This window comes from Danio rerio, chromosome 16 (genome assembly GCF_049306965.1).
Source record: "Danio rerio strain Tuebingen ecotype United States chromosome 16, GRCz12tu, whole genome shotgun sequence".
Classification (NCBI taxonomy): domain Eukaryota; kingdom Metazoa; phylum Chordata; class Actinopteri; order Cypriniformes; family Danionidae; genus Danio; species Danio rerio.
Window position 1 is genome coordinate 11,527,501 of NC_133191.1, and position 12,166 is coordinate 11,539,666.

Genomic DNA, 12,166 nt, shown 5'->3' on the forward strand with positions numbered 1-12,166 from the left:
AATACTACAGTAAGAACGTTACCAATCAGTATTTTATGCATTTTTTTTTGTGGAGTTGCTACAATGAGTTCACACACACACAGCGAGAACACACACACACACATAGCGCAGACAAATACACACACACACATAGTGCAGACAAATACACACACTCATAGCGCAGACAAATACACATACGCATAGCGCAGACACATATATACACACACACACACACACACACACACACATAGCGCAGACACACACACACACACACTGAGACAGAGAGATACGCGGCTGTGCTGATGAAGTGAATCTGAAGTGAATGGCTGTACTTCATTACACACAGGCACTGTTTTCAAACATGTTAAACTTGTAAAACTCACTCTTGATCACGTTTGATGATGATTGATGACCCTAACAAACTGAACAGACCTTTTATTCCCGGTTGCTTTGCGCTCATCCTGTCTTGTTGATATAATTATATGTGGAACTACGGAGACACGTCAATGCGCGCACCTGTCAATCAATATAGGTGGGTGGGTGGAACGCACTCCTACGTCAAGTTGTGGTTGATTTGAAAAATGCTCCAATTGGTCCACCATTTTTATGTTGTTAAATTTGGAAAAAATGACTGAGTTTGTTTATTTCACCCCAATATGACGGTATATACACTATACTTGCATCTCTGTCCAAACAGCTTTAAAAGTAGATTTTTCACCATAGGTGCCCTTTAAGGCTGTACTCACACTATGTACAGTTGCCTCGAACCGGGCCAAAGCACGCTTGTCCCCCCTCCAGTCTCCCCCGACGGCCCGCACTCACACCACAAACGGGCCTCGGCACGCTTACGTCATCGCTGCTGCGCTGTTCAGTGAGTAGCGCTCTCTCACTCAGCAGCACAGTGGAGATTTCTCTAGTTATATCGTTTCAGTCGTTTGTTATGCAGTGACATGCAGTCAAATATTTCGCCAAACAGTCCTTAGGGATGCGGGGACACGCAGTCAGATATTTCGCCGAACAGATTCGCCTCTTTTGCCGCTCATAAACAATCAAAAAAGCTCTCGTGCTGCAGGAATGAGGAGGTCTGCTGAAGCCGCACAGCTGTCGTGTAGTAAAGGGGTTTGCGTATTTAATAAACTAAGGCAGTTTGCGTTCACTGAACCGTAAGAATGATTAATAAATCCATATGAAACAGCCCCTTAAAAGTCACGTCTCTCTTTCAGTTTCGGGCTTTGGCGCGTTTTGCACTCACACACAAGCGTACCGTGCCAAAGCCCAAGTGAACCGCGCTCAGGCACACCTCTTCCAACCGGGCCAGGGCCGGCCAAGTGAACCTTGCTTGAGCGCACTTACACTTCTCAAACAATCCGGGAAACGGGCCTGGGCACGGTACGGATGGCATAGTGTGAGTAGGCCCTAAAACGGCATCTTTGGAGATCTTTTCTAAAGGAGATCCTGTTATCCCAAAAAAAAAAATATACAAAAATTGCACTCATACCTTAGGAACGGTATAGCAGAAAACTTTGCCGGTTTTAAAACTTTGACTTTTCCTAACCGCCGTATACCTTGAACGCGGTTATCGTCCCATGCCTAACGTGAACCTGTCTGAGCGAGTGTTTACAAATGTCGAGTCCTGTGAAGGATCTCCAAATGGAAAGTTTTGTTTTGTGTTTACCTTATGATTAATGTTGTTGCACATCCACTGGTTCCCCCCTCCAGATTGGTAAGTTTTAGCTACTTGTACATTAAGGTAGCGTTCAGAAAAAACAAAACACCAGCCAAGAAACTCGGAACATAAAAACCTCACTGCCAGCTAGTGTTTCGGAAGTGTTATTGCCCAGCAGCACAAACAGCAAGCAGAGGTATTTTCGTTGACTGAAATGTGCAAAGCAGGCGCCGCGGGTCACGTCGATCACTTGACACAGAAGTATAAAACAGCCTTAAGCCTTATTGCGCTCTCAAAGGCATGCTCGCATGCATATCTTAGGGCTGTCATTGTGGGCGCTGAAAAGCTGCTCAAAATCATGCTCAAGTTTGCTGTTTTGAGCCAACTTACTGGCTCATCTTGGTTATTAGTTTAAATAATCTGAGGGCAGTTTCATTCACTGAATTGCACTTCATGTGTAAAGCTGCCCTGTAGTTCAGGTCAAGCCACCTAATCTGCTCAGCGTGACTAGTTGACGTCAATCAAAAAGCGCCACTGCAAAGCATTAAAGTTGACTAGTTGGTGCTACCCTTACTACTTTTTTGTTTTTGGCCAAAAGCATGCTCTCACATTATTAGAGCTGTAAAAGCATTATCTAAATCCATTTTACATAGATATAAAAATAAATGTCAACTAAATAGATTGCTGCATGTTTTATGAAATGCTGGTATGCATTTAAACATTGATTGTTTTTCTTATTATGTACCACATATATGTAGACATTACATAAAACATTAGGTCATGAAAATGTATTTGAAAGTCCTGGAAAAATAGAAAGGTCATGGAGTTTTCGTAGTAAAATGTGTTTGACTCCTGTATAATTACAAGTATGATTTCCACCAGCAATTCTTTAGTGTGTGTCAGTATATACAGACTCATCTGGATAAAATACATAGTCTCCTAATCTGCCATTTACAGTGTTTCTAGAAATATTCAAGGTCCAAAAAACTGAAAGAATGAGGCCCATGAGCTTAATGATAGACAGCTTATTGTGATAAATGACATCAGTTTAGTGTTAGAGTTCTAATTTAGTTTCTTGTTGATTAATGATAATGATGGCAGCATATTAATTTAGGCTGCTGTCATTTTCAGAACTCTTCCACAAGTGTTTAATTGCACTTCCGACTCAGACTTGACTGACTGTCTTTTAAAGATGGATATTTTGAGGTTACTTTATTTGCATTTAGCTTATATGTTGCATCACAAGTACGGTTGGGTGTCGTTTAGGTTTTTTTCGAAACCGGTGCTAAATCGATGCTTTTAAAACAGAACCAGTGCCAAAATGGTGTCTGAACAGATACTTTTTAGACAGAAAATTAATCGACCAAAAAAAAAATGTAAATAAATATAAATAAATAAATGTATATATATATATATATATATATATATATATATATGTGTGTGTGTGTGTATATGTATGTATGCATGTATATATATATATGTATGTATGTGTGTGTGTGTATGTGTGTGTGTGTGTGTATATATATATATATATATATATATATATATATATATATATATATATATATATATATATATATATATATATATATATATATATATCATTATAATTGAACAATATAAATATATATTTATAATACGTTCAAAGTAAACATCAATACATATTTTATATATTTGAATTGCATTAATATATTTCTTTTGTTCAGTTGTTTGTTAGCATGAATGCAAGATTTGCATTATGCTTATTAACATTACATTAGCTTACTACAAACCTGTGGAAAGGCAATAATCAAAATCAGGGAACACCTTTTTTCTGGGTTTGGGGCTTGTGACTGCTTTTACATGGACATCAGTGATCTAATGATTTGCCTTTATCTGAATAAGACAATAATATGATTCAGGTGTTTACATAAGCTGCTTTTTGAATGTTACATTCATGGTTTCCTGTTACATGTTATAGCATATAGATCCATTAATGCCATTGCATCACTAACCTAATGTTTCCTCAGCAGTTTGTGTCTGTGGTCCTTTAAGATAATCAAAAATCACTGTTTACGTAGTAGACTCTTGATCAGAGTGTTGTCTTAATCATATTAAATTAGAGTATTGGTGTTCACGTAAACGTAGCCAGATAATGTCACAAGCTGTCAAGACAATCCATTCCTCACCTTTAAGTTGATTCCATGTGCTCTCACATTTAAGTTTGACGTGCTTTCCCCCTTACACGCAACTTTTCTGAAACATCTGCTGCATGTTTGTGTGTCAGAATCGTTGCTTGTAAAATATAGCCATGCTTTAGAATGCTTAGTTTAAGCAAATTAGATGAACGCGATTATGCGTGTTGATGAAGTGAGTCGCTCGCTGCATGCACCGTACTGCGTGCTTTGCCTTTTATAAGCTACAATAACAAACGCCTGACATCGGTATTCCTCAAAACTGTTTAGAATTAAACATTTAGTGATAGTGTGACACAACACTTGCTTATCTGTGCCTTTAATGCACCCCTTTATGCTTCTTAAGGGCGTCACACAGCTGATGCGCCTCTTAGAGCCGCGGCAAGGCGCACACATGACGATAGTATCACACACTAGACTTGCACAATCCCATGTTATTTAAAATGAAACTATTCAGATGGCGCTCTGTGGCATGGCAGAAATATGAACAGTCATGAGTCGTGGCTGGGCACCACAAACAGCCGCAGACTTGAGAATTCTAAAATGCTTGGCACTGCGCGTCTCAGAGCGGCACTTCAGGTGCGCGACCTGCTTTATGTTCTTGTTGAAGCACTGAAATTAGGTGCCGAAATTCATATGCTGATTTGATCCGATTCCAAAGGTACTTTTGGCACCGAGTTTCGGTACCCAACCCTAATCACAAGTGCATAAAAAAACTTTTGTAAGCTGAGAAAGAAATCTATGCATTAGTGAATATTCAGTGTGTACCACACTGCTGGATTCTTAAAACTGATAAAACCTGAAGCATGCCAGTTTATCTGTGAAATAGCTGCTGCAAACTCTGGATAAATGAACACAGTTAAACTGATTGGTTTGAATAGGCTGTGGTGGGCTGTAGCACACCATAACAAACTGCTTCAAGCAGCTTGAATGTACCCGAGTGTGGAAAATGGTTGAGAGAGTGCAGCCTCGAGCAGGTATTGTTACAGTGGGAAAGTCGTGGCATTGTCTTAAATTTCAGTAGACTTTTTTCCTCTTCCTCTGTATTCCTTTTCTTGTCTTTATCCTCACCCTGTCTTTTAAAACAGTACTCTGTAGGCGGCTTGATATTTGAGTTTGACATTGTGTTTTGTCATCTAGCATGTGTTCTCAGCTTATGAATGTACAGGCAAATCAAGTCTGCTTGGTTAATTCCAGTCAGATAACAAAAAACTCTAAACACTAGCTTCCGAGTGCTAAAAGAAAATAACAACAAAAAAATTATGCTCTTTGTTTGGTTGTGTGACAGTACGATTGGATTTTTAAAAATGAATGGTTTCACCCCTATATGTTGCTTTTCTACTTGCATTTGACCTCAACAAACTTTCCAGAGACACAGTGCCTTTAACTAAATTTCCACTGACCAACGATTGTTTAAAGTTCTTTAGGAGCAAATTCATTTTGACAAACAGTTTAAACTGTTGAAGCCGCAAACCAGCCTCACTGTGGCCTTGTCTGAAATTGTTACAGCAGTTAATTCTACCATTTCATTTTAAGCAAATGTTGGGCCTTAACATGCATGTTGGGTCCTGTAAGAGATGGGTGTTCCCAAGTTATGTGGATTGATGTTCTGTGTTAAAGATCTTGCCATTCAGTACAGATTCGCTTCTATGTCATGGTAATGGCAGTTGTTTAGTGACTATTTTGTACCTGCGTTGAATTTGACAAGAGAAATCCCATTCCATCACATGCCGTGTCCTTCCAGTGTGGTCTTGTGGTGTTTGGTCCGCTTTTGTCTGTGAGTAGTAGCTGCATCAAACAATAACAAGTTTGAAGTGTAATTAGCCCTTGAGCAACAACAGCAATAGGACAGGTCACTTCAGATTTTTTATTTTATTTTCTATAATGGAAGACAAACATTAACAGTTCAGTTACCAACATTTATAATTTTTTATCAGGAGAAAAAAAGTTGGGTATGTAAATGAAAACAATTTAAAGGTTTCTAAATTATCCCTTTGATGCAGGGGTTTCAAACTCCTGGAGGCCCTCAGAGTTTACTTCCAACCCTGCTCAATATACTTACCTGGAGGTTTCAAATGGGAATGAATGACTGAGGCCATATCCACATAAGCACGGGTGTAACACTGAGGTTTTCACATGGCTTTGCTGTCTTTCTGAAAACTCTGGCCAGGGTGAAGATTTTCCAAAACTCTTGAGTGCAGTGTGGTCATGTGGACGCTACAACTTGTGATGTCAGCGTGTGCGCTGTTTTCTCCTTTCTTATTGGCCAACATGACTGAGTTCAAACAGAATGTGGAAGACTCAAGTTTCACACATTTGTGGAAAATGTATCTGGTATTGCACATTGTTCTGAACAGTATTCCGCCGCTGTTCTCATGTTTGCATTGTCTTACATGCAATTAACTTATTAATATTAGGGGTGTAACAATTCATCTGACTCACGATGCGATACCAATCATGATACTAATCTTATGAATAGTCTTTTTTTTTTTTTTTTTTAAATTATTTGAGACAAACTTGAGTTAAACAAAGACCCTTTTATTTTTTCTCAAATGCGGTACAATTTTATTTAACTTTTATTTTGTTATTTTTTTACAAAAAATATGTTCTGCAGTAACTAAATTGGAATTTTAAAATAAAATCTAAAAAAAAGTGAATAATACAAACTAAAGAAGACTCTTTGACGATTCACTTAAATTACAAATGTAAAATTAATTCCAAATAAAAAATGAACAATACGAATTAAAGAAGGCTTTTTAACACAAACAAACTGTGACTGTGCTAGAATTTAATGTTTTTAAAAAGAAATATCTGTTTGCTGGCATAGGATAAGGTCTTCCCACATTTACTATGTCCCCATTTACAATGATAAAAAAAAAAAAAACTTTTTAACTGGGGACTGAGATGACTGCTGTGGAGAGGAGAGCCTTTCCTAAACCAGAGAGCAGTGTGTACAGAAGTGGTCAATAGGCCCTCTTATCGAGGAGATTAGCCACTGGCATAAAATACTGATTATAATGTACGATATAATAAGCAAATTATTAAAATATGCATGAACAAAATTGGAAAAGAGAGGGTAAACAAGGAACAATCTAATACTGAAACGGTTAAGGCGTTTTAGAATGACCAAAACAACATTTCAGATGTTTTACAATGTGCTCAGCCTACTGGTTTATCCATTCACGCACATTTTTATCATGACATGATCTCTTACAACAAAACCACATGACCTTTTTTAATGCACACACTAGAATTTGTTCGGTAAGAGTGTTTCCATTATAGTTTATGCGCATCTTTTCTTATCGAATAAAAAGTTTATCTTCTCATTTTTATCAACTGTTTTTATGCGCATATCCAAAATTTGCATAAAAATAGGTTAATGGAAACAGACTACAGACATTCCAACACAGAATAAACATTTTCAAATGAGAATATCTGACCTTAGCATTTTCTTTTTCCACACAAACAACTATGTTCACTTTGCATGATTCTTAAATGTCTGCTAACAAATTATGGTATTTCTATGCTTTAGTAGAGTCAAAAACTTCCATACAGCACCTTTTAAAACAACTGTTATTCAGCAGTGCTTTAGAGGTGCAAATTTGTCAAGTGCAACTCCCTTCATTACTTCTAATTGTTGTGCGTGTTGTTCTTTTGTAGTGGTTTAAAATTCCCTATTGTTTGATTTCCACAGTGCAAAGCAGTTAGTTCGTGGAGAGCCAAATGTGTCATACATCTGTTCCCGGTATTACCGTGCTCCTGAGCTAATATTCGGAGCCACGGATTACACATCCAACATTGATATCTGGTCAGCCGGCTGTGTATTAGCGGAGCTGCTTCTGGGACAGCCCATATTCCCCGGTGACAGTGGAGTGGACCAGTTAGTGGAGATCATCAAGGTGAGTGCCGGAGCTACATTGCTGTGCTGTGTTTTTGAGAAGTAACACACAACACTCACAATAATTCTATCTCTGTCCACTCTCTTTAGGTTTTGGGGACCCCCACAAGAGAACAGATCCGAGAGATGAACCCCAACTACACAGAGTTTAAATTCCCACAGATCAAAGCACACCCTTGGACTAAGGTGAAACACGTGTATCTGACCTTTTGTTCCGCTCACGGAAAGAAAACGTATTACTTTGCAGGAGATTACTAGCGATGCTGAAAATATACAGAAATTGTTTTCAATTGGGCAAAAATTAAACCTAAAGAAAGGATATTCAATGTAGGGCTGCAACTAACGATTATTTTAATAATCGATTAATCAATTTTTTTTGGATTAATCGATAAATCAGATAAAAAAGAAAAGCATTCATTTCCAACCCTTTATTTAAAAACAGAACTAAAATCTTTAGAAAGTGCACCAACATGTTGTCCTTGAACAAGCCTGAGCTGTTATAATAAAAAATAATTAATTAAAAAAAAAACTTTGTAGTTATGTCCTGTTTTCAATCCAATATTTAAAAAAAAATCTTAAATTGAAGATACATACTAAACACAAAAAATAGCATAAGAAATGATGTCTCGGTTTCTGAAAAAAAAAAAAACGTCAAAATTAAGTGATTGTTTGCTTAAAACAAGCTAAATTATTTGCCAATGGGGTAGGAAAAATATTTTTAATAATGAGATATACAGAAGTTTTAAGCATCACTTCTTTTTCTCATGCTATTTTTCTTGTCTAGTAATCTTGATTTAAATATTTGGACTGGAAACAAGATGAAATAACTGAGAAAAGCTTTTTTGCAACGCAGCTATACATGGCAACAGATGGAAAAATGAATGATCTAAAAAAGGCGAGTGAATAAAAACGTTTCTTTAGTCCTGCAATGCAAAGTAACTATACCACCGCTGTTTTACTTCTGTTATTAACCCTTTCATAAGTAATTAATTCACCCCTGCCGATGACGACAATGCCATCGTCCATCGTGATGTTTCACATTAGACATTGTACGATGCTAAATAGGTCGACATCTCCCAAACCTGATTATAATATTTAATAATATTGTGATGTTCGAGATTTGTGAAGTCATACAGTTCAGGATGATGTAAACAGGGTTCCCACAGGATCTTAAAGTCTACAATTTTAAAATCGAAATTTAAGGCCTTAAAGTCTTAAATTCGCTGTTCTAGGTCTTAAATAATTTTGCACAGGTCTTATTTTTGCGATGTCTATGTAACGCTACATCTAATGCTCATTTAAATTCTTTTTTGTTGTTGTTGCTAGGTTTTTGGGGTGTTGTAGTTTATTTCACCAGTCCAATTGTAATTTGCAGTATTACAACTACAAAAAGGTCAACTTGCAATAGCCAATCAGCTTTCTGTTATTAAACTATATGTGATATAGTTATTAACGAATGTGACATCGTCGCTGTGTTTGCGGAAGTTCGCTTTGAGTGTGCGCAACATGATTTCGGCTGGCAGAGTATGCCGTTATTTCACTGACAAATGTCGTAAGCACAGTTTTAGAAGTCGGGAGCGCTGTAATACGAGAGAGCGAATCTCTGCTCACGCGCCGGTTTCCTCCGTTCGTGGGCAAAACTGCTCGCGAGCTCTCAAAACACTGGCAGCTCACGTGCGAATAATCTGCTCTCGCTTTGTCGGACTCCTTTCGTGCTTTTGCTCTCCAGAGATGCTTCAGCATATTGTAGTATTAAGAATAGTGAACTGATAAAATGAAATGCAGTGTAGTTTTACTACAGTAAAGTATGGTGAATTGTAGAAAAATATACTGTATATTGTAAAAAAAAAAAAAAAAAACTAAAGCACTGGGTAGTTTGTTTATATTACACTTGTTGTGTTACCATAGCAACTATTGTATCACCACAACAGATTAAAGTACGGCAAAAAACGCAAGCTGCACAGGGCACATAAGCAGTGCACAAAACACTCACGGCTGTTAGTAAATCATTAAAAAATGGTGCCTCTCAATGCAAAAAGCGCATTCGGTGTGATCTCATTTGACATTTTAAGATTGATTTGAAATTATTGAATCAGTCCCAGTGTTCCCACTGCTGATATTTAACTTTTGTTCATGTTGTGTACAACAAAAGGCATAGTCAAAACACAAATTTTGCTTTTGCTGTCAGCGATTTCAGCCTTTCAAAGCCTTTTTAAAATAATATTTTTGGTTGCCCAAATGCATCAGTAGGTTAAACAATACCTGATGCTGCTCGAAGGTCATTAATGTGTAAACAGGTCAGATGTGACTGTGTGTTTTTGTGTCAGGTGTTTAAGCCGAGGACTCCTCCAGAAGCCATCTCGTTGTGTTCTCGTCTGCTGGAGTACACGCCGGTGACGCGGCTCTCTCCGCTGGAGGCCTGCGCACACGCCTTCTTTGATGAGCTGCGCCAGCCCAATGCCCGTCTGCCTAATGGCCGAGAACTTCCCCAGCTCTTCAACTTCAGCCCTGTGGGTGAGTGAAGCTGAAAGAACTGTCACTTCCATTGCACATACACCACGGCGGAGAGTAATCGGAGATGCACACTCTCGCTTTCTTCGTCTGTCTCTTTATATCTCATACGCATCAGGAACGCTCTGCGCTTTGATACTCTGAAGTGGTGAATAAATCTAGCGAGATGATTTGCAAGCCTTGACCATATTTTAATAAGAACATTTAAACAAAAGCTCTCGTCCAGTCGAGAAAGTGTGTCTTTAACTTAACTGCATGTTGTCAAATAAACAACCAGTCAGTATTAATTAGACGGATCCAAGTCTAATGAACCTAAAAGTAAACACAGCAGAGTAGTTGTTCTCCGTTTGGTGAGTAATTGTGTTGGGCTGAAGCTATTTAGGCATGTCATTAAGGCTCTGTTTCCACCTGGTATTAACGTGCTGGTATTTTGTCATGCTTTACCTCACTTTGTAATTGCTTACTGCGTGTTGACTGAAAAACGCTTTCTTGATCTATGAGCTTTTGAATCCTGAAAGTATTAGTTTCATTAAACACCAAATTGGCAATTTAGAATGGCTAACTATAAGACAATAGCATCCTTTCAAACAGTAATGCAGGTAAATTGCTGTAACATTAACGCAACCGATTTACCGGTAAATAAAAAATTGTGCTGTTCACACAGAGCAGAATTCTAGTAGTATACTGGAAATGTTACAACTTCTCATTCTGGGAAAATTGCAAGAGCGAACTTACCATTTTTATGTGTGAATAGAGCTAAAATGCTAATGTCCTGGCCAAAATCCCTCCATCAGCACGTACAGTCCATGGCCTCCTAATCATCCCCATCCATTGAATTGGCTCTATCGCTGTCTCTTCACTCCACCAATAGCTGGTGTGTGGAGACTGCACTGGCACCATTGTCCTGTGGCTGCCATCGCATCATCTAAGGGTGCTTTCACATCTGTTGTTCGCTTCATTTGGTCTGTACCAAGGGCAAAAAATTATATATTGTAGCATATTCTGCCATCTTTGGGTTGTTTTCACACCACACTGATTGCTTTGGTCTGAATCAGTTGAAAAGTACCTAAATGCAGTCACCTGACAAAATCCATATCACTCATTGGCCAGATGTTATTAAACATATTTCCTAAACTCAGGGCCGGAGTGGGACTCTTTTTCAGCCCTGGAGTTTCAAGCCTCAGACCGGCCCACCTCAGTTCACGACTGACTATATTAAAATAAGGTCATTTCCAAATCAGTTTCTAATTACACTATCATGTCTTTTTTGAGAAAACAGCTGCTTTAGAACTTTAAATGTTCAACAACCCTAACAGTATTATATGTCTTAACAATAAAAATGAAAAAAATATAATAATAATAATAACATACTCAGATGAGGAACAAACCCGAGTCGGCGGCGTCGTAATCTAACGTGCTAACCACTCGACCACAACAGTTGTATATCAAGCAGTGACTCATCTGAGTTATATCATTATTAACCTGCAGGCTGGTTATATATCAAAAGAGCAGAGCTGCGGTAAAATAATGAATAAGAAGACTGTGGTCAAGTAAATAAATAAAATTAAAAAAGTGTGACTGCTGATAACAACAGATTCTGGAGCTAGGGACACCGGCCCTTGCGGCAAAAAAACAGACCGGCCCACCGGGAATTCTCCCGGTCCTCCCGATTAGCCAATCCGGGCCTGCCTAAACTGCTTTTCGGTTGGTCAGATTTAACGTGCGGGAAAATGCCAATGGAGGTCCCGCAAGTAAACAAACTGGCAGACTCAAAATGTCGCTTTTGACTATGGAGCTACGACTGTGCTGATGTTTTAAAGCATTACAAACGGCGAAGGTGCATCATTAGTCACTTCAGGAAGAGGTGTGAATTAATTCTCTCCAGATTGGACTATAGCAACTATCAACTAGCCGGGCTTCCAGCTAACTCTATCAAAC

General features: G+C 38.3%; 1 protein-coding gene across 2 annotated transcripts in view; it reads left to right on the forward strand.

Annotated features, from left to right (window-relative positions):
* The window catches only part of gsk3ab (glycogen synthase kinase 3 alpha b), a 47,512-nt gene that overhangs the window by 23,206 nt on the left and 12,140 nt on the right, over positions 1-12,166 (forward strand). For both annotated transcript variants that reach the window (XM_009292086.5, NM_131390.2), the window contains 3 exon segments: positions 7,514-7,718; positions 7,808-7,903; positions 10,045-10,231. In XM_009292086.5, the coding sequence (XP_009290361.1) occupies positions 7,514-7,718; positions 7,808-7,903; positions 10,045-10,231 (488 nt within the window).